Source organism: Rhinopithecus roxellana, chromosome 6 (assembly GCF_007565055.1).
Source record: "Rhinopithecus roxellana isolate Shanxi Qingling chromosome 6, ASM756505v1, whole genome shotgun sequence".
NCBI classification, from domain to species: Eukaryota; Metazoa; Chordata; class Mammalia; order Primates; family Cercopithecidae; genus Rhinopithecus; species Rhinopithecus roxellana.
The window spans coordinates 17,383,046-17,409,704 of NC_044554.1; the positions used below are offsets into that span (position 1 = coordinate 17,383,046).

General features: G+C 38.4%; 1 protein-coding gene across 2 annotated transcripts in view; it reads right to left on the reverse strand.

Moving 5' to 3' along the window:
* MAGI2 (membrane associated guanylate kinase, WW and PDZ domain containing 2) overlaps positions 1-26,659 on the reverse strand; it is a 1,518,597-nt gene that overhangs the window by 155,490 nt on the left and 1,336,448 nt on the right. The window contains exons 13-14 of one of the 2 annotated variants that reach the window (XM_030933117.1): positions 17,210-17,251; positions 9,618-9,709 (exon numbers count right to left, since the gene is read on the reverse strand). In XM_030933117.1, coding sequence (XP_030788977.1) covers positions 9,618-9,709; positions 17,210-17,251 — 134 coding nt within the window. The remainder of the gene's footprint in view (positions 1-9,617; positions 9,710-17,209; positions 17,252-26,659) is intronic. The other variant, XM_030933118.1, reaches the window with a different exon arrangement.

Below are 26,659 nucleotides of genomic sequence, written 5' to 3' on the forward strand. Positions count from 1 at the left end.
TTGTTTAGTGCTAGAGATAAATATTTTGAACATGCTGCTGACTGCCATGAAGTTTTGGGGACACCTGCTTTCTGGCTCATCATAAATGACGAATACCCTTAAGGAAAATTCTAATCCCAAATAATCTGATGCTAATTGGCTGAAACAAGGTGAGGATTGAATTCTGGCTCCGTTTCACATTTGTGTGGTCTTAGATTAAGCTTCTTAAACTCTGTGAGCCTCAGTTTCTTCACTTGCAAAATAAGAAAAAAATAATCAGACCTACTTCATGGAGTTCTTGGGAGATTTGGATGAAATAACTCATGTGAAGCATTTAACTTTTTTCATGGCACTTAACAAGGGATCAAAAAGAGTCAAGGGGAAACTAGCTGTTGCACATTGTTAAATTCTGATAAAGATTGAAAGATTTCTTTTTCTTTGCTTTGAAAAGCTGGAGGGTAAGGAGAAAATAAAACAAAACAAAGCAAACTCATAGCTGGCTTTTTCCAGCCAGTTGACTTACTCAAAAAAATCTCAGACCTTCTCCAGATTTTTACTCCATTCTTTTGAATACCTTCTCGGCGCACTGTCCTCTACGCAAAGGACATTCCCAGTTCTGCCTGTTCCCTGAAGTGCTTCTGCTGTTTAGGTGGCTACTGTGCCAGGAAGTGAGGAGGTACCCATCTGGGAAATGTGGTTGTTTTTATAATTCCCTGAACCAGGGACTGTGATGAAAGGCAACACATAAGGTTTCCCATGTCCCATTAGAGGCACTCAGTTTAGTGTCAATTAGCAGGGCTTTTTTCTTTCTCAGAGGAAAGAAAATAGTATTAAATATTTTAATTTTGCTGTTTAACCTATAAACAATTTTTCAAACTCATGACCAATAGGTCCCCCTTTTCTTTTGCCAGTGGCTTAGCCACACAGCAGCTGATGGTAGTGGTTACCATTAGCCTGATGATACTACAGAGGCTAAGTTTTATTTTAAATCCCTTGCTCCCAGATTGATTTCCTTCAGGCATAATAATTTCTTTCAAATCCCCTATCTGTGAATTCCAGCTAATTTGCAGAGTTGCTCCATCATGACCTTCGGGCTTGCATGTCTTCAGGCTTGGCAGCAGAACCATTCCTTTGTACTTAGTCTCACTGCTCAGAGTGGCCTGTCAACATGACAGCCAGATCTGGATGCCCAGGACTTCTCAGGTATGTGCAAAGTTAGAGTCTGAAGGGCGTCACAGCCTTAGTCCATGGAATAGCTCTCTTTCTACACGGGAATGAAAATTTCCCACACGACTTCTGCTTTCCCCTTATTCCTGAGGAGTGAGGTAGGGTGAGAAATAGATTTGCTTCTGTGTGGAATATTAAGTGTTCTGACAAATGATTCATGATTGCTGTCACAGGACAGGCCTGACATCTCCTGCCTTAGACTGGCTGCACAGTGCAGTTCTTTCCCTGCAACCCACAGTCCAGAAGTTGGGTATGCCCTGACATTCTCCACTTTCCCTTCTTGTCATGCCAACTTGAATTTATGAGTTTCTTTATAAAGATGTTCCAATCTATTCTTCAAAAGGCTTAACCCACTATGGAGCACTTCAAAGATTTGGTAAGTGCTTTGTGCAAAAACCAGTTAAAATAAATGTTTCTCCGCTGCCCCATGAAAAGGTGCATTTAGTTGGTTTGGCCCAAAGAAAATGCTTCAACCTTTAGCTTTCCTATACACTTTAGTGAGACAGTTTACAGCTAGTTATAGAGGAAAAAAATGGCTTGTGAACTTCTTGGCTGGTTAATTATCAACTTTAAGGTATAGCTCTGATTCTGACTGATGAAAGTAAAACACAAAATAGTGGTTACAACTGAGAGAGCCATAGCTGCTATTGGGCCCTATACAAAAATAGTAAAGATGAAATTTCGTATCAGAAAGTTCCTCTCTTGCTGTAGGAGAACAGCAAGATATACAGCAACATTTACGGACACTCTGGACATTATAGTGTGTGCCAGCAGTTTAATATCATTTATTGAAAAAAAGAGCCCAGTAAAAGATCTACTTTTCTACCATATTGCTGTGATACGACGTACTCCCCTTATTAATTAATTTATTCAACAAATATTCATTGAGCCCAGGATACTTTTAGGTGCTAGAAATTCATCAGTGAACAATAAACAAAAATCACTACCCTACAGAGTTTCCATTCTAGTGGTCAGACAATCATAAATGTAATAAATGTGTAAATTATATAGGATGCCAGAAAGGATTACTGTGGAAAAAATACAGTGGTTGGGAGTGGTGTCAGTCATGTGTCCAAAGTAGTGCTAGAGTTGGTTAGAATAGGCCTTTTATATATTTATTTCTAAATAGGCAGCATATTCAATTACCCCTTCAATTGAATATCTAATACATAGCATATTCAGTATAACACAAGTATAAATTATATAGTTTTACATAATTATTATATGTATATTATATAGTTACATTATATAATGTAACCTTAACCATGTTTCAAAAAAAGGTTGCCATACTGTTAAATAAACTTGAATTGAGCTGAGCATGGTGTGCTGTGTGGGTGCTCATGGTGCCTGCTCATTAGTGATATTATACAGTTACATTTGCTCCATCCATCAGGAGCTGCAGCCTTTGCTGGGCAGAGGTTGACCACTTGCACCGTCATTGCTTCCAGCTCTCCTGCCGCTGTGCACCTTAGCCTTTGGCATTTGGCACCTTTGTGCATTATATTTCACTGCTGACACAGAGATAGCTCGATCTCTCTCTCTATTCCAGAGAAAAAACCAACTTTTTGTCATTTACTTCCAATATGATTTGTCCACTTGACACATTCTATTATTTCCCCTTTGCCACCGTAGGGACTAGATAATCTAGGATTCTGTCTTGCACTGTAACTCGTATTGGTTTCCCAGTGCATACATTCCTATGTTCGCTTAAGCTCTTGCGAACATGCCTCAGGATATCTGACCCTTTAAGTCAGCAGTTCTCAAACTTTTGGATGCATAGGAATCACCGGGTGAGCTTATTAAAACAGTTCTGGACACACCCCATGAGAGTCTGAGGCTGCAGGTCTGGGAGGGGCCTGAGATTCTGCAGGTTTAACAAGCTCCCAGGAGTTAAATGCTGCTGGTCCATAGATCAGTCACCCTTTGATAGCAAGGCTCTGATTCTTCTCACTTCCCAATAGCCACAGGATCTGTGGTCTCACTGATCACATCCCAAGTTGGCTGAGCACAAGACCTGCGCTCCCTGACCCATCACAGTAGCTGTTTTCTAGTTCTGCTAAGGCACCTATTCCCCTTACCATTGGTGCTAGGATCAGGATCCCTTACTTACCAGGTCACATCCTTTTAGTCTTGCTGACCCCTGGCCCACTGGCCAGTGAGCCTTCCCAGCCAACTCTAGCCTTGCCCCATTCATTACCACCCTCTAGCCCAGGGGGACTCTTCAGCCTCAGCTGACCCTTCAGTTCCACTATTAAGTTTTCTCTTCTCTGCCCTCTTGGAGGAGGGTTTTTTTTTTTTTTTCTCTCTCTCTCCTGTCCCCATTGCTTTAGCCCTGAAGGAAGAGCTTTGTGGCAAAACAGAGCAAGAAAGAACTTCTCCATGAACAACTGATCTGTGGCCCTATCTTTTCAATCGCCTTCTCTAAAACCCCAAAGAAACAAAACAATTCTACTTTATCTCATGCTGTGAGGGCACAGAACAAAACAGAACATTTGATGTGAAATAACAGCAATTCACATTCAAGCGGCTGCGATCCCAGTAAGTCAGGGGAGAAACTCACATTAAAAAGAAAAAAAAAAAAAACCCAGAAAACCAAGAAAGACACAAAGAAACCCAAAACCACCTTTCCAGGCCTTTTAGTCCCTTTAATTCTTTCCTGCACTGCCCAGTGTTAGCCTAAGCCCAGGAGATCTGCTCTGTAGTATCTGTAGCCTGGGACAACTTGTCACTGTGGTGAGCAGATTTCAGGCTCTTTCCTTCTGAAACTCCTCCAACCAGTGCGCACCGGACTCCTGTGCCAAAGACTAGGTCTGTCATTGTCTGTCTTTGAATGGCTTTTCTCCAATGCAGTGTTTTCCAGATCTCTCCCTCTTGATGCCTTTCCATCTCTTTTCAGCTCACAGCTGGAAATCCCATTTTTGTTCCTTTCTGGCAACTTTTCACCTCTTTCTATTTCTATTGTTATTTAACTGTGAAAAGTATTTCCTCTTGCAGGAAAAATGCCCATATGCTTTGTCTGAGCAGGAATCCTGCTGTTCATTATTTGCTGAAAGCCGTGCTGTTGTGTTTAATGTGCACCCTGGGATGTCAATAGCATTTCGTATATATGGAGGCAGAAACCCATTTGATGTACTTATGAGACCTCCTTTAGTTGGGACCAAATCACCTTACATGCCTCTCTCCCTTTGTAGCTCACCAGCAACCAAATGAGGCTAGCACATTTTGTTTGTTATCTCTGGACTTAGAATGTAGAAAAGCTGGAAGGAAAGGTTTATGGGAGATCTTTACAGTTTCACTCTCCTGGACAGGGTCATTCTGCGATTCAATATTCTGGTTTTCAGGACTAATTTTTTAGCTTTATTTGCTTCGGAGAGACTTAAGCTGCTACTTTATGGCTTAAATGTCAAAATTGTAACTTGCAGCATGAGTATGTCTTAAATCATTCAAATGAAGGAATAAACCAGAATAAATCTAAGTAAACACAATAGGATAACCAGCAATCCATGTAATCTGAGGAGGCTTATCATAAATACTTGATGCCTGCCCACTGGAGGGGAGAAAGGATTCAGGAATGCAAAGCCAATATTCAGAAGTGATAGGAACCTGGGAACTTGTGTACAAACCAGGCAGAAAGATGTCCTGAGGCTGGGTGGTAACCACGGCTGCATTCACACATCTGAGCTTCATTTTGAATAGTACGTCTTCCATCCTGGTAACAATTCTATTGCTGCTGTGCCAGGCAAAGTCCAGCAAGACCACTGTCCTCTTGAGTCAGCCAAGACTATTCCCTCCCTATGACTCAGTCATGCAATCGCTTCTGCTTTTGGAGGAGGAGGGAAGCAGTTGAAGATAATATCTACAGAATAGGATGCTGGCTTACCCCCAAAGCAGACAAAGCATGAGCCAAGGGGTCCAATAAAGTCAGAATTTCATTTTGTAAAGACTCTATTAAAGTAAGTATCATAGAAAGAATCAGAAACTTTGTCGCTTTGCCTTGTATTTATTTTATAGTTTAATGTTATTTGTATTTATAAATGGGAGAAAGGACCTGATAAATGTTTTTAGTGCTTAGGTTAGGTTTTTAAAATATCTGGCCCTGGTTGAAGGCTCCATTGGCATAAAATATTCATCTTTCCAATGTCTTTTAATTCAGTCCTCTGGAATGGGTACTGGGATGGGAATCACAAAGATAGTAGCTTTAAAGAGTAACACAGGCATACAGGAGTTTTGGGAACTGCAGCCAGGCTCAGTCTAAAAGGAACCATTGCTTAGTTCCAGCCAGTCGTTGTCATGGAGAAAGGCAAGCTTGATGTTGCTAAATTTAATTTTCAAGAGAAGATGAAAATCCATTTTTCAAAAGGTGAAATTAATTGATGCTCAGCAATTGTGAAATACTGGGGGAACTAAACAAAACATGCTGTAGGGCCGCCAGGACGCTATCTCTGTTTCCAGGACTAGGCCACCTTAATTCTGCAGAGCCTGTAGAATTTAGAGGCCTCAGAAAATATAAACTCCAGATCCTTACTTGTTCTGAGAAGCTCAGGTGACAGTTTTGACTTGGTGAAAAAATTCTCTCTTCAATTCCATTTAATACTTATTGTACCAGGCTAGGCTTGGAAGATATAAACACCATTAAATTACAGTCCTTGCCTTCAAGGAGCTCAGAGATTAGTAAAAGGGGGAAAAAAAGCATGTGAGTCAGTGTATTCTGGAACAAATAGAGAGCTCATCTTTCTGGTGGAAACCCCTTAGGTTGGTAAGTTTGAAGTATTATGTTAGTATAAGTGCAATGGATTCTAGATGAGTTTACCCTTAAATGCCCTATAATTGTTTCAGCTAGTGCTCAGTGTCCCACAGAATGATACAAAAATGGTCTTAAAGTTGTATTTTATTTTGAGCATGGTTTCATTTTGTTTCATTCATTTGATATCTTGTAAGCACATGGCTTTGCCATAAATAATATGGTCTCAGCCCAAAGCGAAGTCTGGCCATTCTCCCTGGTTCCTGAAAGGAAACCTCAAAACTCTTGGAATTAGGAGCGTCTTTGTCATTCATGGTGAGCCCCTTTGACCATACCTGATGGTTTATGCTAAGGAGATGACTCAGGATGGGGCCAGCCACACCAACAGTCTTAGAGTAGGGGCTGACCATACTAGAAAGACCAGCGAGGTAATTAGTGGGTTGCGCCTTTGAGCCACATGATATCAGCCTGGCCTCTGGGGAAGAAAGGGGGCTCAAGATTGAGGTCATCCTTGTGGGCAATGATTCAATCAATCACGCCCATGTCACAAAACACTAGGATAAAAACCCTGGATACCAAAGCTTGGGTGAACATCCCTGGCTGGCAATCCTCTCTGCAAGAATGCTGGAGGGTAACATGTCCCTAAGGGTGATGGAAGTGTCACATTTGGAACCCTTCTAGACTTTATCTTGTGCACCTCTTCTTTTGGCTGGTTCTAATTTTTATGCTTTCACTACAATCAAACAGTAATCATAAATATAGTACTTTCTTGAGTTCTGAGTTATTCTAGTGAATTACTAGACCTGAGGAAAGCTGTGAGCACAGGACAGTTCTCTGGGTGGCCTTGGACTCACCCAAATTTTTCCCCATTTTCTCTTGTAGTTCTCAAGAATAACTATAGAAGGTGCTAGGAACACAACATCTTGAGATAAAGAGGGGCTAGCTGGAACAGCCTGCGTTCTGTTCCAGTCCCCCCTAGAAACAGGATGTCCTTCAGTGCTTGAGTCCACTGTGATATACTTCTCCAGGGTAGAAACCCCACACTGGGCTGATTTTGGGGACCCTCAGCTGAGGTGCAAATGTGAGTGGAGACTCCGTCTGTCCTAGGCAGCTTTCCTGAGCCTGGGGGAACTTGCTCTTCCTGAATCCTTGGCTTCTATTGTCCCTCGCTGCCTCCCTGTAAGTGACAAATCTACTTCATGTAGCCTGGCATGTGGGTGAGTGTTCTGTCTCAACAGACGCAGACAAGTTGGCAACCAGTGCACGGCGAACCTACTACACAGTGGGGCCCCCAGATTCAGAGCTAGTGTTTAAAGTTGGGGTGGTCTATGGAGACTGTTCCCTTAGACTCTGACATTTGGCAAACTTATTTCAGCTGATGCCAGGAGTCTTGGGCAGAGGTGGCAGTCTGAAGACTGTGACCTTAACCTGGAGTTTGGCTCACTCTGGATAATGACACATTTTTCAATTATGGGGCACCCATGTTGGATAAAAAGGGTAAGACAAAGTCCTTGCTTAGGAGAAATTTAAACTCCTGCTGAATGAACAAAATAGGCAGATACACGAACAATCCTGAAGGACACCAAGCTGTATAAATACCCTGTGGAGGTCAGGAGGTTCTATAGCATAAATCAGTGCACTAAATGCTTACAGATATGAAGGGACTTGAGAATGTTTTCAGTTCTCTCTATTATAAAACAAGGTGAGTTATAGAGGGCAGGAAGGCTGGAGGGCTGACTTGGTGGCCTAGGATCCCTGGTAATCTCAGAGTCAGAGATAGGGGAGAGTAAACAAAGCAGTGGATGGGAGTGAAACACAGCCAAGAGTTCCTTTTCCCTGTGACATGAGATTCTTAATTTAGTCTCTGAATAAATTTAAGTCTGAAGTTACTCGAGTCCTGTATTTTACTTCAGCATTCTACCTCCTCTCAAAGCACTATGAAAAATCTGGCCAATCCTCCTTGGCAAAAGCACCTTCACGTCTTCTTTGGCAGCTGGGGAGTTAGTGACGTTCTGGTTGACTGTTGCCAAATTTCATCCCCAGGAATTCGGAAATAAGTCTTTTTTCCTGAAGAGCCCTCATCCTTGGAGTATAAGCTCAGCTTCCTGGAGTTTTCTGTAGAAAGGGACCTCATCAATCATCCAGTTCAACTCCTCCCGCAGGGCAGAGGAAGCTCCTCGGAGTTCCTGCCAGGTTGCCATTGCTTGCTTGAATACTTCTTGTGGGAAGGAGCCCACTCTTCACCCAGGACAATCTACTTTACTCTGAGACAGTTTAAACTGTTTCAGATTCCTTTCATTTATTAGATTAACTTTTTTCTCCTGAGGATTTCTGCCCAGGTTTTATTTTTATTTTAAATTTTATTTTCTGGGGCCAGGCATGATGACACATGCTTATAGTCCTAGCTACTTAGGAGGCTGAGCGGGAGGATTGATTGAGCCCAGGAAGTTGAGACTGCAGTGAGCTGTGATCACACTACTGCACTCCAGCCTGGGTGACAGAGCGAGACTCTGTCTCAAGAAAACCACACATATATAATATTTATAGTACATATAGTATATTTAAAAACCATATATATATATACATAGAGAGAGAGAGAAAGAGAAAGAGAGAGAGAGACAGTATATTTCCTGGGAGAATCTAGTAACCAGAGAAACAAAGTTGATAATGATAAACATTTATTCAGAACTTCATGTGATCCAGATATAATGCCAAGACCTTTCCATATACATATATATATATAATCTCCTTTGATCCTCAAAGCTACTCTATAATAGAGCACTACTGTTATCCCCATCTTGCAGATGAGAAAGCTGAGGCTTAAAATTTAACTCCCTTACATGAGCTAGGATGGAGTTCAGGTGCCAGAGCCAGATGGGATGTAGATAGCTGACTGCACTGCTCAGGCCCTTCACTTATTCAAAACTTTCATGGACCTGACTTAGTCACATTGGGTACCATTTAAGACATATCTTTTACAATGAGTGTTTTATAGCTGATATTTTAACATATGCTCATAAATCTAGCCTTGCTGTGTGTTCTGTGTATTAGTGACTACCAGTATTTTATGTTTTTACTCTGAATACACACACACACACACACACACACACACACACACACACACACACACAGTGTTCTACAAAGCCCTTCTAAATTTCTCAATATATGTTATGCCAATGAAGTTGACTTTATGAACATCTTCTGGTAATCCCTTAATTCAAATCTGGCTGAGATTCTGCAGTGCTGAGCTTGACTTTATTTCTGTTTATCCCTGTGTTTTATCTCCTTTGCTGTTTTGGTTAAAAACATACATAATTCTGTTGTTCCCAGTTGGGTGTTACCATTACTCATGAACTGTTACCCAAAGATACCAGGGGTTCAGTGCAATTCGATAATGCAAATATTCAAGAGGAATTCAATCCATTCTAAAAAAGAGCAATGTCCCTATTGAATGTGATTTCTAATGAGAAATTTGTCATGGAGATACCTGCATGTCGTGAGATCTTTTTAAAGACAACAGCAAGGAAAAAAATAAAAAAACCCAAAGCTTAAACTTCTTTATGAGAGTCCTAAAACATTTCCTTTTAGATATCACACTAAACACTATTTTCCCTGGTGTTTACTCATACAATACAGCCCCAAGCATGGAAATTAAGAAGATTCAACTTACAGGCTGTCCAGGCTCATCTCCCCCGAGGATTCTGAAGCCAAATCCAGACTCCATCCTCCGAAGGTGAACATCCAATTCCTTATAATCTGGACCTGGCATAAAGGAGATCCCAATGAGTAATGAATCCTGCCTCTTTCCCAGCCCCTGAGGAACTGAACATACCAATGATAAATTAATTTTGTGGATGTGATTAATGAGAGTGCTGTTAGGGTCAATGGAAACCACAGAGGATACAAAAAATATGGTAGCAAAAAAGTAGGTACTCCAAATTTAGGTAGTCCCTGGAATAATAGTGACCAGCCAAGGGCACTACTGGGGTATTTATTACCAGAAGCAGAAAGAATACATGAATTTTCTGAGTAAGAAAATTGATGCCTTTATAATTCTTGATTTCCCTGAGAGCATTCGGATTGCCCTCAAGAAGCTTGACTGTCACTTTCAGGATGTTTACTCTGATTAGAACAATTATTACGCAAGTAAGAGAGAACAGATGGCAAAACCCTGGAACTGTCTAATAAAGCACTGCCTAGTAATTTATTAATATCTGTTTATGACATGATGCATCCAGTTTAGGAGTGTGTGTGTGTGTGTGTGTGTGTGTGTGTGTGTGTTTGTGTAGCATAAACGTATGCCCAATAGAAGTTGTCTCTTTTAAAATTGTAAAAATTAGAAGATATAGAATTTAAACTTTCTTGTATTGGGGTTCAAGTGAAGCATTTATTTTCTGACAAACTCCTTTAGGGTTTTTATAACTTACAGGTAGAAATTCATCTGGGTCTAAGATGGACTCTTATCCCCGAAACATTTTAGAATGTGCAAGCCATAGATTGACTTTTGGCTTTATGAGAGTACTCAAAATAAATAAGAAGATACTTTTCTGAAGTCAGCTGAAAGAACAGAGATGTATTTCAAAATAAACTGAAAAACTCTCCTGAATGTCATTTTTTTCAGCCTTAGAATAAATTAAAACTATTAAATATAAAAATGTTTTGACTTTTTAAGTAGAATCTGATTTATGCTTAGCCCGTCCCCTTGCCCCTTGGCACCTTCATCAGGGGGAAAAACTTCAGTCGTGATCGAGCTGTGCATATTTTCGTGTCCACTGCTGGGATGCCAGCAGATGATCAGCGGTTTCAAGAACTATTTTTTATGCTATCCCTTGCTTAAGAAATGTTTAGCGATTTCTGGGCCTTAATGGTTTAAAGGAGGTATTAGAACTGATAGAAGCAGGTATTAAGTAAAATTCCCCTTGCTTAAACAGGATTGTTGTAGAAATTAAGACGAGATTTCAGAGAATTCTCATGGGACAAAAATCTACGTCTGAGCCCATGATTATATAGTAGCGCTCGTTGCAGAGAGAGGCTCATTGACTGCTGACCAGGCAGATATTTTCCAGGTTCTGCAGTAGGTAGGACTGCTGGAGTGATACAGTGTACAATGCACAATTATACAGGCTTGCCTTGGTGCCCAACAACCTGGGCTATTCCCAGGGACATATGAAAGGCATCATTCACTTCTGAGATGTGGGCAAATGCCAATTATTTGTCTGGTGCTCTCTTAAATAAAGATGAATCAGGCACATAAGTACATATATTTGTATGCATTGTACAAGATTCAATGAGCATTCACACCCTTTTATGACCAAATGCACACATGACCAAGATCTTCTCCATTCAATGAATAATATGAAATTCTGCAAGAAGAATAACCAATTAGACCTCCACATCCTTTAGAAATTATATAATCAATCATATTTTAAAGATGGGAGAACTTTAAAAATTCCATTCCTATTAAATAGAGTAGTGGCAGAGGGAAGATGAAAACTTTGCCTTACACTCTATGAGATACAATTGGCTTTTGAACTCAGTTTCTTCTGAAGTCTCCATATCATACATGAAATCACATATTGGGGTGTGTGGTAAGGCTTTGGGAGTCTGAAGGCAGATGGAGTAGAGCTCTACAAAATCATAGCAGGCACCCGTACTCCACCCAAGGGAAGGAGAAAGAGAAGGGGAAATGGGAGATGACACATATTCCTCAATCACTGTTCAAACTTCTACAAGTTGATGATAATACGACTGGTTCATGACAAACTCTTCTGTAAGTCACTTTAAGCTTGGAGGAACTCTAGACCACATACACATTAAAAATACAAATAGAAGGTGCTGTATTTGTGACACTTAAAATGATAGAGCCAGCATGTTTAACTGGAACTTCTCATCTCCTGTATTCTTCTCATTTTTGCATCACCACTGAGTATGCTAAGTGGGAAATTGTTCTTCCAGTGACTTCAGCACCCATCCATATTGCACAAGGAGCTTTACAAGAACCTTATTGTGTGATCCATCTTATTTGCTAAGTAAAACTTTTCCCCTAAAGAAATGCTGAAATTATGACAATCCCAGGAATGGAACTTTGAGAGGTGTCAAGGCACAAGAAGTTTGTCTTTTGTCAGAGAATCTGTGATTCCTGAAGCAATTAAGGGGCTTTTCTTTAATGAATAACTCATGACTTCTTTTTAGGAGAAAAATCTAGATTTTAGCAAGTAAATTTTATTTAACTCTGAAGAACAGAGACACGAACGAGGCATTTATTCTCCTCTTCCTGCTCTTTATGCACATTTTGGTGACAACTACGATCCTGTTGCTCTGACCCAACCTGATTTCAAATATAGGGTGGTATGTGCCAGCCATTTATTTCATCTACACTCTTCCGTTCTTCCCAGCAGGGGTGGCCAGCTTCATGGTTCATGAGCAGGTAGAGAGAGGCAAAGAGAGACCTCTTAGAGAATGTTGGCAAACATGATTTATTTTTTATTTCTTTGTTAATTCTGAACACAGATTCAGAGGCTGCAGGGTCTGGACATTTTAGAGAAATGGTCAACTGGAAAAAAAGTTCATATGATAGATTGTGCCTTGAGGCAGCAGTATTTTTTTTTTTTTTAGGGAAAATAAGAACATTTTAGAAAGCTAATTTTTCTTTGGCTTCTTTGTTTCCTTGGAGTCTGGCTTTACAAAATCACTAAAATTATATGTACAAAGCTGGGAGACATCATTCTTTTTCCTTCCCGCTTTGTTAGCTCTCCTGGCAGATTGTAATGTTTCTGAGTTTCCCCTAGCTGCTCTTCTGGCCGGATGACATGTTTCAATTACTGCAATGACTGTATCATGTTTTATCTCTTTCCTTATTAATGCAAGAACTTAAAGTGAAGAAATCCAACTCTTTAGCTCACTGCAACAGAGTTAACAATCACTATTCCTTTCTCTTGTTTCAAGAAACTGTGCACCAGGGAGGTTGTTAGATGAGGGTGTCTGGTAGATACCTATTTGGACCTGAGTTGCTTTGCATGTTGTTCAACTGTGCCCCACCAATATCCTTTTACTCTTCTGTTCCCTTGTTTATTTTTTCTGTGCTCTTTTAAAAAAAATCTTCTTTTTCCTCGGCGCTTTTTGCAGAACTGTCAGGGACACTCTCAGGTCTCGCTTAATGCAGCTCAAGAGGAGGCAGTGGTTGTAAAGAAATGGACTAAGAGGAGAGAAAGCGTTCTTTGGATATTAGTGTTGAATGGCCAGCTGTGGCTAGTGTTGCTTCTTAGAAGTTGGGTCCTCGGATCTGCAGGCACTATGGAACAAAGCATCTCATGATCCTCTTCCTAGATGGAATTTAACATGACCACTGTGGCAAGTTACTGAAATGAAATTTACAAGTCTTAATTTATTCTAGGCTCATACCAATATTGCAAAAACAAACTTTAAAAAGTAGCAAATGGTGAGCACATCCAGGTATCAGGACAACCTCTCTCATAATAAAGAAAAGCAGATTTCAAAAGCTGATTTCTATTTCACATGAAGACTCCAGGGGCTTCACATGCTGTATGTTTCCTTAGTCTTGCTTTACGTAGCTTTGTGCACAGTTAGGGAAAAGGCTGGACTGAACACAACTGATTAATTTTATGAATGGATTCAATCTTCAAAAATGCAAAGAACAACAATTTTATGAATTAATTTGGCACATGGGATGCTGCTATAAACATGTCAATTAAATTTTGGTACTTGAATCCCCTTTCATGTTTTAATTAAAACATAAGTACCATAGCGTATCATCACAGTTTGGCACAGAGGATACATTTATTCAATTTTTCCTGCTGGAAAGAGAATCACTCTTTTTGGCTTTTCCTTGTAAAGAGATTTAGGAAAGTTAGCACGAGGAAGATATTAGGAATCAAAAAAGGTTATTAAACATGGTCTTGACTTCTGGATTTCTTTGCACTCCAGATACAGAATGAGTTAAACAGGAATTATATAGTTTCTGTTGCTCAAATCTAACATTACCTAGTAAGTAGCTAATACTCTATCCTTTAAAATATCCCTTCTCTTTACTTGTTTGCTTTATCCCCGTGGGTATGTGAATGTGACCAAGCACGTGTTAGCCATAGTAGAAGCCATTTTCCTGTTTCTATTTGGTTCTCTCCTCAGCCTTCACGTAAGCTCAGATTTTTCCATCCTAAATATGACTTTGCTCCCTCCTTCCATTTCTTTCTAGGAAAAGTAGTCTCTAGTGGAGCCTTCACTCTACCTCTGATTCATTCCTGCCAGTCTGGTTTATGCTCTCTCAGCACTACTGCACTCTTTAAGGTCACTAGGAATGCTAATGACCAAATTAAATGGCCTTTTTTTCTTTCCTCATACTGATTGATTTCAGTGCCTCATTTGATATGGTTGATGCACTGTTTATGACTTCAGATTTCTTTTGATCCTAAGTCATTTCTGTAACACCCCATTTCCTGGCTCTCTTATTTGTGGGTGGAGTTGCCCATTCAAAGTTCCTGGCCATAGATTCCATTGTTTCTCACTAATAGTCTCCTTAGTTGATGGCATAATTACCATTGGTTGTCTATAGTGTTCCATTATGCACAGTCCGTAGGAGTTGCTAAATAAACATTTCCTGAATTTAGTTGCCTTAAGATACTCACCAGTCTCCTAGACCCAATGAACCACAACATTATTCCATTATGGAGTTATCACTTAGTTTCATAAATACATATTATTTATAACTTTCTACTATCAATTTTGCCTCTGTACCTAAGGATCTTATGCAGATAAAGATAATAATATACCTTATAATTATGATAAATGTATCTGAGTCAAAATCTTGACACATAATTTGATGAGACATTTTATAAATGTGATAAAAGTATGGGGCATCTACTTATTTTATCTTATTATTATTATTTTTTTGAGATGGAGTCTTGCTCTGTCACCAGGCTGGAGTGTAGTGGTGTGATCTTGGCTCACTGCAACCTCCGCCTCCCAGGTTCAAGCGATTCTCCTGCCTCAGCCTCCCAAGTAGCTGGGACTACAGGCGTCCGTCACCATGCCCGGCTAATTTTTGTATTTTTAGTAGAGACGGGGATTCACCATGTTGGCCAGGATGGTCTCGATCTATTGACCTCGTGATCTGCCACACTCGGCCTCCCAAAGTGCTGGGATTATAGGCATGCGCCACGGCGCCCGGTCATTTTTGTATTTTTTATTAGAGATGAGGTCTTGCTTTGTTGCCCAAGCTAGAGTGTGGTGGTGTGATCACAGCTCACTACTCAGATTCCTGGGTTCAAGCCATTTTCCTGTCTTGTCTCGGTCTCCCAAGTAGCTGGGACTACAGGCACGCGCCACAGCGCCCAGCTAACTCTTTAAATTTTTTGTAGAGACGGAGGTCTTGCCATCTTGTCTATGCTGGTTTTGAACTCCTGGGCTCAAGCTATTTTCCCACCCTGGGTTCCCAAATGCTGGGATTATAGGCATGAGCCACAGCGCCAACTAAGATCTATTGATTTTAAATGCAGTCATGATTTTCCAGAATATTCTGATAACTTGTGTGGACATTCTATTTGGATTGGTTCTTTTCTTCAAAATCTGAATTGCACAGTAACATAATATACCCCAACTGTATTATAACTTTTGTCTTCTAAGTAATGTATTTTTTAAAAAGGTAATTTTTTAAAAAGGTAAACTGTTACTTTGCATATATGTCAAAGTAATCTAAACTACTGGGCCACTCTCCTTCTCCTGTTTTTAAATGAAGTACATTCAGAATCTGAGATTTTTAAGACATGTGCTTTTTGTGACCTGTAAGCTGAGATTTAAAATTCCAAATTAAATCTTAATTTCATTTTGCAACTGTAATTACTAGGTTCCATTTTCTCTCTGGGCATAAGATAATTTTTTAAAAAAATTACAAAGATTTAACAGTCAGTATAGAGGAATAATCATGCTTTAAAATTTTTAGACCAAGCTAAACAAATACTTTAGCCATTATTTTAGGAGAAAATACTAAATAATATCTTCCATATTTTCTATATATCCCCCCAAAAATGACATGGAAACTTACAGAATGAAATGATCTCAGGCACATATATTCTCCAAGGGGTGTTAGAACATGCTGAGATGGATAATGATCTGTCATCATGGAAACACTCTGGAGATGTGTGCTGTGAGCCCACAGCCCTGAACTAGTGCTACTATTATAAAACACTATTTTCTGCAATTGTTTGAGTATTCTGGCTTTCAATCTGGTGGTCTGATTAGCTGTTTAAAGCATTTTCATCATGAATTCTAAGAGCAAAAAAAAAATTAAATCTTCTTTTTCCTCCAACATTTGTACAATAATGTTAAATATTTTAACCTAAACTAAAATTGGTGTTTTCCAAATAGTTAAGTAAAAAAAAAAAAAATTTCCTTTTAAGCAAACTAATTGGTTATTACTGAAAGCTCTTAAAATTAAAATATGATATTTTAGCCTAACTTAAAATCTTACTGAAATATAGTATTTTATAATTGGCATGGTTAAAAAAAATTAAGTTGATATAGATATTTACTTGATTTGAAAAGAATTTCATTCTATGTTAGCAACATTTCTAATCCATTCTTTGGAAATGTCTGAATTGCAAATCTCTTGAGACCTTCTATCTTCTTATTTGTATCTAGTCTAGTGTTATTCAATGTAAAATAAAATGTAAGCCACATAAGTAATTTAACATTTTCTAGTAGCCACATTTTAGAAAACAAAACAGATGAAATCAATTTTTATAATATATTTTGTTTAACTTAGTATATCCAAAATATTATTTCAACAGAAATCAATATAAAATAATTAATGAAATCTTTCTTTTTTGTTTGGGCACTGTCTGTGAAATCCAGTGTGGATTTTACACCTATATGACAGCATATCTAAATTTACAGTAGCCAATTTCAAGTACCCAATAGCCACATGTAGCTAGTGGCTACTGTATTACATAGCACAGACCTAGTCAGTCTGATGGCTCTCTTTGGCAGCTGTTTTTAACCCAGCCTTTTACTAGAGTATTTTATGAAAGAAATTCATGAATATGACTGTTTTCCTTTGTCTTTTGTTGGCAGGCATTTAGGCTCACCATGATGAGACTTGCTGTCTACCTTGAATACATGTTTTATGTAGGTGACTAAAGTAGCACAGTGATTGTATACTAAGAAACTGATACTACTCAGAAGAATGATTTGTTACACAAAATGGAAGACGTTTTGTTCACAGAACTGTGAGTACTGAACAATACTTGCCAGAGGAATCCATTCGAAAACTGGTCCTGGGTGGCACTTGTTCTGGATGGGAAAATGGGGAATTAAAGTTGAAATTCATTTATGGCATTTTAAAATTCATCTTTACTTTCTTTTTTGTTGCTATCATAACTCCCCCAAACACAGTCTTATACTTATGTTTAATAATTTTTTTTCCTCTAAGATCCAAGTTAGTGGACAGATTTACCCTGCTTTATGTATGAGCATGTATGTAAATATGTTTCTTTTACATGCATCCAAAATAGAAAAATCTGAATTTTTTTTTAGATCAGGGTAGAATAAGATTACCATTTCTAAATATTAAGTTTTGATTCTCATTATGAGAATACTTATTTGAAAGTAAAGCCAATCTAGAACCTGAAATCTACACAGAAAATATAGGTCCCTAAAAATTAGGTTATAATTTTGTGTCATAAAATGTCGAAATGAAAAGTGGAAAATCCAGTCAATGATTGTATTGATTTATGTACACTAGTCCAAATATTTTATATTTCCAATTTTCTGGGTAGTTGAAATTATGTATAAGTAGTTGAGTTAAATTGGTTTATAAGAATTACGATATAATCTATGCTACTTCTAATAGCATAAAAATTCAAAAAAGTGAGTATAAAACACCTTTAAAATGTGCATAGTCCACATTTAGAATTCTAGAACCTAAAACAACCTGGTTGCATACTGTGTTCTGGAAGTATTTGGAGACATGTTGCTCTCATACATGAACACTTTTCAGGGGTAGGCAAGGCTCCAATTGTCATGCTTCGTTCTACTCTACATGGTTGAGATGTGCAACTCCTTACTGTGTGTTTGAGAAATGCAGACTTTCACCATGTCTTTATCTGGGACTGCTAAACGTGAAGAAGAATGTAATTAAATTGTCCCTTGATTTTCAATCTGCCTTCTAAATCCCTGGTCTTAATATCATAGTGACAGAGATGCAAGGCACCTTTCATTTCACAGATGGTTAAGACCCAAAACGCCGAGTGACTTGCGTAAGGTATTTTATACTGTCTCACAGGAAACTCTTCAAGAATCTTTTTAGAAAACGTAAGTATTATATCTAAGTTTTAAACTTAATTAGAATGCGTTATCCAATAAAACTCTTTCTTGTTTCATTTTAATATTACTATGAATAAATAATACACTCTTTTCTGACCATGCTATACATTTTTTCCCTAACATCTCCAGATATTCTTCCTGTTCCTTCATGGTTCTGTCAGTAGAGAATTTCCTAAACCACACAACTGGGTTTAATATGAGATGGGCAGAAGACACATGTTTGCAAACCTCTGGTCAAGAAATACTTAAGAAGCTAAAGATCTACATTAAGATACGCTGAGTTACTTCTATCTGAGAGAATGGCAGGATATTTTTGCCTCTATGATGAATTTCATGTTAAGTTTACCACATTGTTTTGCTTTTGAATGATGTAAGGAATTACAGATAAAAATTAATTAAACATTGCTAAACCTCTCTAAAACATAAATTCACATTGTAGGTAGAAGAACTGTAAAATGTTCTTGCAAGAACCACTCCTCCCACACTTTGAGACTTCAATATGTAAACTACTTGTTGCTTGGAAGAAATTTCATACCATTATTATTATTTTGGTCTATAAAATTAGATATTTATGATATATAATCATCAATCATATGCGATTATTCCTTAAGAGCATTTATAGAGGAGGCAACTTACAGTTTTGAAAGGCAGAGAGTAAGAATATAGTACAATAGAACTCCCCCATTCTGAATGTGTTAAGATGACATAATTTTATAAGATAGTTGTACCATATAAAGCACTATGAAGAAAATGAGTATTTTTTCCTTAAACTTTAAAAATTGAAATAAGACCAAAGTCTGGTTGCTTTTTCATTGAGCTTTGTTTCAAATAAAGAGCCAGTTGGCTCATGGAGGGCATAACAATCATTCCTCCCAGGTAAGCTGTGTTTAGCTTTCTGGCAGAATTGCTATTTTTTTATTTTTATTTATTTTTTATTTTTTATTGCACTTTAAGTTCTAGGGTACATGTGCACAACGTGCAGGTTTGTTACATATGTATAACTGTGCCATGTTGGTGTGCTGTACCCATTAACTCGTCATTTACATTAGGTATATCTCCTAATGCTATCCCTCCCCCCACTCCCCGACAATAGGAGATCACTTGGACACAGGAATGGGATCATCACACACAGCATTGTTATTTTTTAAGAACCTTCATGTTTGGTGTGGCTGCTTAGGATTATGACTTGAGAAATGTCCTTTTGTCTGTATCAGGGATGGAAGACTGCTACCTTTGAAACACTTCCTTTAGCTATAAAACTGGTATTTTCGGCCGGGCGCGGTGGCTCAAGCCTGTAATCCCAGCACTTTGGAGGCCGAGACGGGCGGATCATGAGGTCAGGAGATGGAGACCATCCTGGCTAATACGGTGAAACCCCGTCTCTACTAAAAAATACAAAAAACTAGCCGGGCGACGAGGCGGGCGCCTGCAGTCCCAGCTACTCGGGAGGCTGAGACAGGAGAATGGCGTGAACCCGGGAGGCGGAGCTTGCAGTGAGCTGAGAGCCGGCCACTGCACTCCAGCCTGGGAGGCAGAGCAAGACTCCGTCTCAAAAAAAAAAAAAAAAAAAAAAAAAAAAAAAAAAAACTGGTATTTTCTCTCACGAGGACCTACTTGCCATCTAGCACTTAAACTCTGCAGCCTTGACGGTCTCACATTTATTCATGAATATCCATTGGGTTAAGTTGTCAACTTGTGCAACCAACAAAATGCTTTGATATATTAAATAACTTTCAATCAAGAGCTGATTTTTAGAGTTTACTTTTTACTCCTCCCCCTGCCTTTATCCCTTAATTCCAGGATCTTTTAGTTTTAAATTACTGAATGAAATAAATTTATAAGCTCTAGGATTGGATCTAATTTCTAAAATACATGGGGAAAATATGTGTCCTACCACAACTTTTATTTTGCTATCTCTATATTACTAAGCTTACACCATGGTGATTTCCTGTTTCAGAAGGAACCTATTGGAAATATAAACGCTACCACAGTTACTTAGAAAGCTATCTGAGGATACCTTTTTAAAATTAGATTTCCAAGTTAATTAAAATCTACATATTAAAATGGCAGACACAGCTTAACTGGATTTACTGATCTTCATATCAATATATTATATGCAAAGTAATGCACAATGTGATATATTAGAAACTCTAGCTAAAAGGCAATTTTTTTTCACAGATCAAATCATAACATACATATACTAAGGATAACAATAATGCTTTTCCCATGAGAAAAGGGTGCAGAAAATTAATCTCTCAGTATAATTGAGGACATTTAAAATGATAACATTATTACATCTTTTTCTATCCTTTTATTTTTCTAATGCTACAGTCACTGGTAAAAGTGTTTTAACATTTACTTATCTTATTTTAATATTTCACTAAAGTAAGATTGTGTTCCAGAGAACATACGTGGGGGGTACTTTAACTAATGCCATCAGACATCAGCAGTGTTCGAGCAAATCAGGCCGGGGCTTGATCTAGCAGTGTTCACATGTGAGGGTGTTCTCTGGGAAGGCATGGTGGCCTTTCATGATCACATAATAGCTGCCTGTAGCTATGGCATCCATGAATTTATTTAAACCTTTCTGAAACTTTTTGATATTTCCAGCTTGGCTCAATTGGGTATTTAATTACATAGGAAAAGGAGACTTGGAGTCAGGAAAGCTTGAGCTGAAAGATTTTCACAGGCTTCAGAGCTCTAGTTTTGAGCACCCTAGAGAGATACTACCATATGTGATGTGGCTTCCCCCATCACTTTTCATTTAGAGATTCAAGCGGTGTTCTGCGATGAATAATGTTATTACAGTACCCCATCCTTTCAAGTGGCTCTGCTGTTAGGCTGGGAGACAGTACAAACTACAACTTTTGCTCACTAATAACAAGGAAAGAGCAGCAGAAAACCTGATAGTTTAGAAATACAACCACCCATTTGTGATCAGCCATGAATTACATGTGTATTACAATCCTGAACAACGAAAGAATTCAATAATCGATGAACAACAAAAGAGCAGGGTAACAGCCATAGATGTGAAAAACATAACTGTCCATTTTTTATCTGCCACAAATTATAATTTCATTTCAGATATAGTACTAAAAAACAGTTTGCTTCTCTGTTATACTCTTGAACTGGCCTGTGATCACTTTTGATTGCTACCTTTGCTATGATACTCAGCGCTTATTATTCTAATTCTGAAAAGGAAAATTGATTGTGTGAGCTCTTTTGAAGACATTTCAGAGAAATTTCTGTTCTAAAGAGGTTATACCATAAGGCACATTACACCATATGGATCTTTGACATTTTTATGATTCTACATTTGAGTGATGTCTTACCGCAAAGGAGTGTGGACATGTTGTACCTCATAAATTGTTTACTTATGATAACCAAAGTTCAATGTGAAGAGAAAAAAGTTTGAACAACTTCAGTCATAATTCAACTTGGGTTTAAACCAAGAGACAGAACCCTGAGGGAAGAGTTTCAGGAAATAAGAATGTTTCTTTTCTATTCCTGGTTGCATCTGCTTATTGTTCCAGCTTTCAAGGCTGCAGTGTGGAACAGGCCCAAGAAATGTCCCCATGAGCTGAATGAGAAGACAAACCTTTAGAGTAAGACTGGCTTAAAGAAAAGTGAAGCAACAGGGCAAGGCCCTCTCTCCTGTATCAACAGACCCATCAGAGTGATCAAGACTTAATTTTGTAAGATTCCAAAGTGAGCAACATTCGTTTTCTTTGGGAAGCACTTTATACTGCCTTGCCTATCACAGTTCCTCTTTTCAGTACCAGTATCTAGCTGTAGTTATCTAAGTATAATCTTTCCCAGAAGAAGGAGACAGATGACATTAACCCCCTTTCAGTTCGGTGTTTATCGTGATGTTGAACCTGACTTATTTTCTGTATTAAGAAAGAGGACTCCATGGCATAGCACTTAAATGTGTAAAACCTTACTACCTATTTTTTTTCTACTTCATTTGTCATGCACTAGATTTGTACATATGTCTAACTTTCTGGGCATAGAAGGAGTTTCCTGGGAGTTTGGCTACCAACACAGTCACTAATAAGCCTTTACCTCAAATTAGGGATAAAATACCTATAGGCAAACATTCTATCAGCCAAATAAATTAGCTTGAAAAAATTTTTTATCTGAGTAGGTATTACGCTTTTTATTCATGGTGTGTACATTTAGATATATGCTTTTCTTGAACAGTAATGATGATATTCCTTGAATAGATGATATAAAAAGGGAAAACTTGATAATTTATCATTCAAATGAGGACAGTCTAGGGTGGTGAAAAGTGAACTATTGATAATCATGCCAGGACAGCACAGACAGGGATTGTTCAGGAAACTTCCATGTGTAGTCACCCTAGATAGTCTTATAAGTAACTAGGCCAGTAATAGAAGGTTTCCTATCATATCAGAAATACGTGGTGGATGCAAGGATGCAGTCACACCTAGAGAAAGAAGGGAGGAGGAGATGCAGGGGAGAAAACACTAAGGGCCTTTAGAACTACTTTTCTCCAATGTTAAAAATGGCATATGTAGTTCAGCATTAGGAATGTTAGCATACAAACCAGAACGTTCAAGTCATTCCTATTGTGACTGTAAAACAAATTAAAGGCCTTCCTTTATGAGATTCTTGGGAAAAAGACAGAGAAAAGAGAAGGGAAAAATAGCATGGCTTGTCCCACTATGCAAAAGTATTTTCTTTTGTTTTCAATTTTTAAAATTGCAAGTAGTGGGGACATCAAGAAGTCTATTATCAACAGCGACTATTATTACACAGAGAATAGTCATGTTTGTCTAAAAGTCTTTGGTAGAGAGGGAAGTTGGGGAGATTTTTGTTCTTTTCTGGGAATTGACAGTAATGACTTAGGGTCAATGTTTAAATAATTAATATGAAGATCCAGAAGGTCCACTGATTAAAACTTTTTTAGAGACTTTTTGGGCAGAGTTATACTTTTATACATGTAAGTTTAAGCTTATGTGGAATTAAGTAAGTGGAGAAAAATTCTTTTTTTTCTTTTGTTTTGCACAGAGTTTTCCAGCAAGGATTAATGAGATTTTGATAATGCAAAGGTACTTACCACATAACATTCTCTTGATTGAATATCAGTTTTCACATGGAAGTTGAGAAACTCTCAGTATTTAGTTATTTTTACTGCACAATTTCACACATTAAAATATTGATATTATTTGCTGTGTTGTGTAATGGGGCCTTGTTCAGAAATCGTTTTCCTATGTGTTTGTTTGTTTGTGTCCTCAACTTCACTGTAAGCTTCTAATGAGCAGAGGTTGTTTCTCGTAACTTCTCTTGTGGAGTGCCCTGCAGAGTTCTAGACACATAGTGAGTGTTTCATATATTCTTGTTGATTGATGTGGAGCCCGGAGTTGCCACCTCTGGGCACTGTGCCTAATGTTCTGAAATCAGAGGCGCTGCTAGCCTGCTGGGTGGGAGAATCTTCCTTTCTCTGTCCTGCTCCATTCCCAGCTCATCTTGAGATCTCACGAAGATAGGAGGTATTTCCTATCACAGCATGTACCTGTCATGTTCTGTTTCACGTGGCTCTAGTATCCTATGATCATCTTCATTTGTTTAAAATCACAGCAATTTTTTTCGGGGAATACATCTTTATTAAGATGTCCTGTGCATGCGTATTAAAATGTCAGCATAATCTAATTATGAGTCAAATGAGGCACAGCAGCATTTACATCATTTGATAAATTTTCATCATTTGTAGGGGACTGGTGACTTGAATCCAAATATTTCTTGACAGCCTTGACAGAACAAACATTCTGTAGCTCTGTACAGCTCAGGCTTGTGGGTGGAGGGGTGTCTTTTTATTTGGCGACTGCAACCCAGTTTTGAAAGTGAATGCAAAAATCTCTTTAGCTTTAGACATGGTTGTAAGGAAGGACACCATGAGATCACTATAGGCTAGGGAAAATGTCAAAGGACTCAGTTTAAACAGCTCTGGTTAGGATTTTTTCCACACTTTCCCTCGTTGCCCTGATTTTTTTCCCCCCAGGAAAAGACACAAGAATAAATAGAGCCAAACCTGAATGTTATGCACGTGATACAAAGGAATAAGAATAGGAATGGTTCCTAATCACAAATTTTAAAATATTGATCTTTTGTTTGGGTATATACATTTTATGATCATTGCATTAAAAAAACCTATTTGAAGATGATGAGAAACAGACTGAGCTTTGAGCTTTCCAATCATTAATTAAAATCTTTTTCTTTTAGTATTGCTTTAAACATTTACATGAGAAAATGAAACTTGGAAATGGAAATGTACAGGAGGGCAAAAGGCTTTTTTTTTTTTTTTTAAAAACACTCACACATCCGCAAGCAGAGTGAACGGATCAGCTATCCAGAGAGACTAGAGAAAGCGGTGCCATGCTCTCCTGGTATCTTTAATCTTTAGTGGTAGAGCTTTTCCTACCTTGATATGATTTCTATGTTTCATTGACACTCCATTTAGTGTTATGAAGAAATGTGGTAGAAAAGAGAAGGATAGGAAATGCAATGAGCTTGCGCTCTTTCGGCTTCCTGAGATTTTTGACCCTGAAAACATTACTGTGACCTTAGAAACATTAGAGAGAGCTAATGAAAGCAGGAAGGGGGTGTGATGAGGGCGGCAGCAGCAGTGGCACAGGGAGAGCACTGATGGGGGGCCCACAGGGGGCGGTGAGCTGGGGAGTCAGGATGTTTGCTGTCCCTGTAGCTGTAGAGGGAAAGGGCGATGAAGAGCTACTAGAGGAGGACTGAAAAAGAAAGCTCTGGGAGGTTAAGGCGGACTGGTTACTCGGTTTGTTACAGGTGAGGAGGGGAAAGGCAATGAAGAGAAACAGCAGTGCAAGGGCTGGATAAAAAAATAATTCTTTTAGAGTTGAGAGAGCATCGTGTGCAAGGAAACTGAGGGCACAACAGTATCAGACAACCATAAAGAGAAAACTGGAGATAAATACCAACATTGTTTTTGTCCTGAATCATAAAGCTTTGCATTGGCTAGGAAACTGCAAAAAGGATGGAAGCGAATGATCAAGGAGGAGACAAAAAGTAGGGGGAAGCACCTCTTAATGCTCCCTAAATGCAATCACAAAATTAAACAAGTCAAAGAGGTGAGGATGATATTTTAATCCTATGCATTTCCAACTTCCATCTTAGAACTGTGAACTTTATCTTACTCTCTATTTGTTTACATTCATTATCTTATTTCCCCAGTGAAATGTGTGAGAGCAGGACATATTACTCATCTTTGGTATCTCCTCATAGTGCTGACAGCAAAATGGGCATTCGATCAATACTTGGTTATTGAAGCAGAGAAGGTATTAGAAACTGGGCTGAAATCTTTTCAATTTTTTTCAGTTTAATGAGCATTAATATCCTGAATTCATACTCTGTATTATGTAGCTAAGAATGCCTACTTTGTTCTTACTCTGCTACAGCAAAGACATTCTAATGACACCATCTAAAGATATTTCAGTTGTTCAGAAGGAAAGGAATGAAATATAGTAGCTCTGATGTAGCTTCTTTTTTTAAAAAATAGTGTATATGGATTTGGGGTGGGGAGATGTTTCATTTTGATATAAATGATTTCTCAATGGCTTGCTGTCCTAACTATTTTTCAACCAAAATTAGTTCTACAAAGAGTTGTAGAGGATGGAGAAAAGGTATTATGTCTGCTTTCCCCTTTACCAGCTGGGTGTATAATTCTCAGCCCCTGAGCTCATCAAAAGAGTAAGCAGATTTGAGATCCTCTGAGATCACACACAATTTAAAACTTGCTATTCATGCTTCAGATGATAAAGTTGGAAACAAGACATTGGTGGAACACTGAAGCAAAGGAAATCAGCAGACTGTAAATGGGAACGCCAGGGACCAAACTCTTCTACGAGGCTGGGTTTCCTGCTCATTTAATACACAGATTCTTATGATACTGTGAGATTCCTGTCCTCTAACATGTGGAGATGACTTGCAAGATGGTAGAAAGAAGCACAACAATGGTGCAAGCAATATTAAAAGCCTTATTTTCTAATGTTTATAAAGTACAACAATTTTAAAAGACCTTCAGATAAGGTGACAAGTGCATACATGATATTTTAAGACTTAAAATATCTTAAGATATTTAAGATATTTTAAGACAGAAAGCTGTGGCAGAGATGATTGGCATCTAGATCAGTACTGCGTTCGGAACCAATTGATTTCATGCTTGTGAGTTGGGAAGGCTTGGCTGACATTTTACTCAAGGTCCTAACTTCTTCAATGGCTACAGTCAAGGCTCTAAGAAAAATCTATGCTTTAGGCTCAAGATCAGATTAAACAGATTTAAAAAAAAGCCAAACACTTCTTTTCTGTATTTGGTAATCTAAA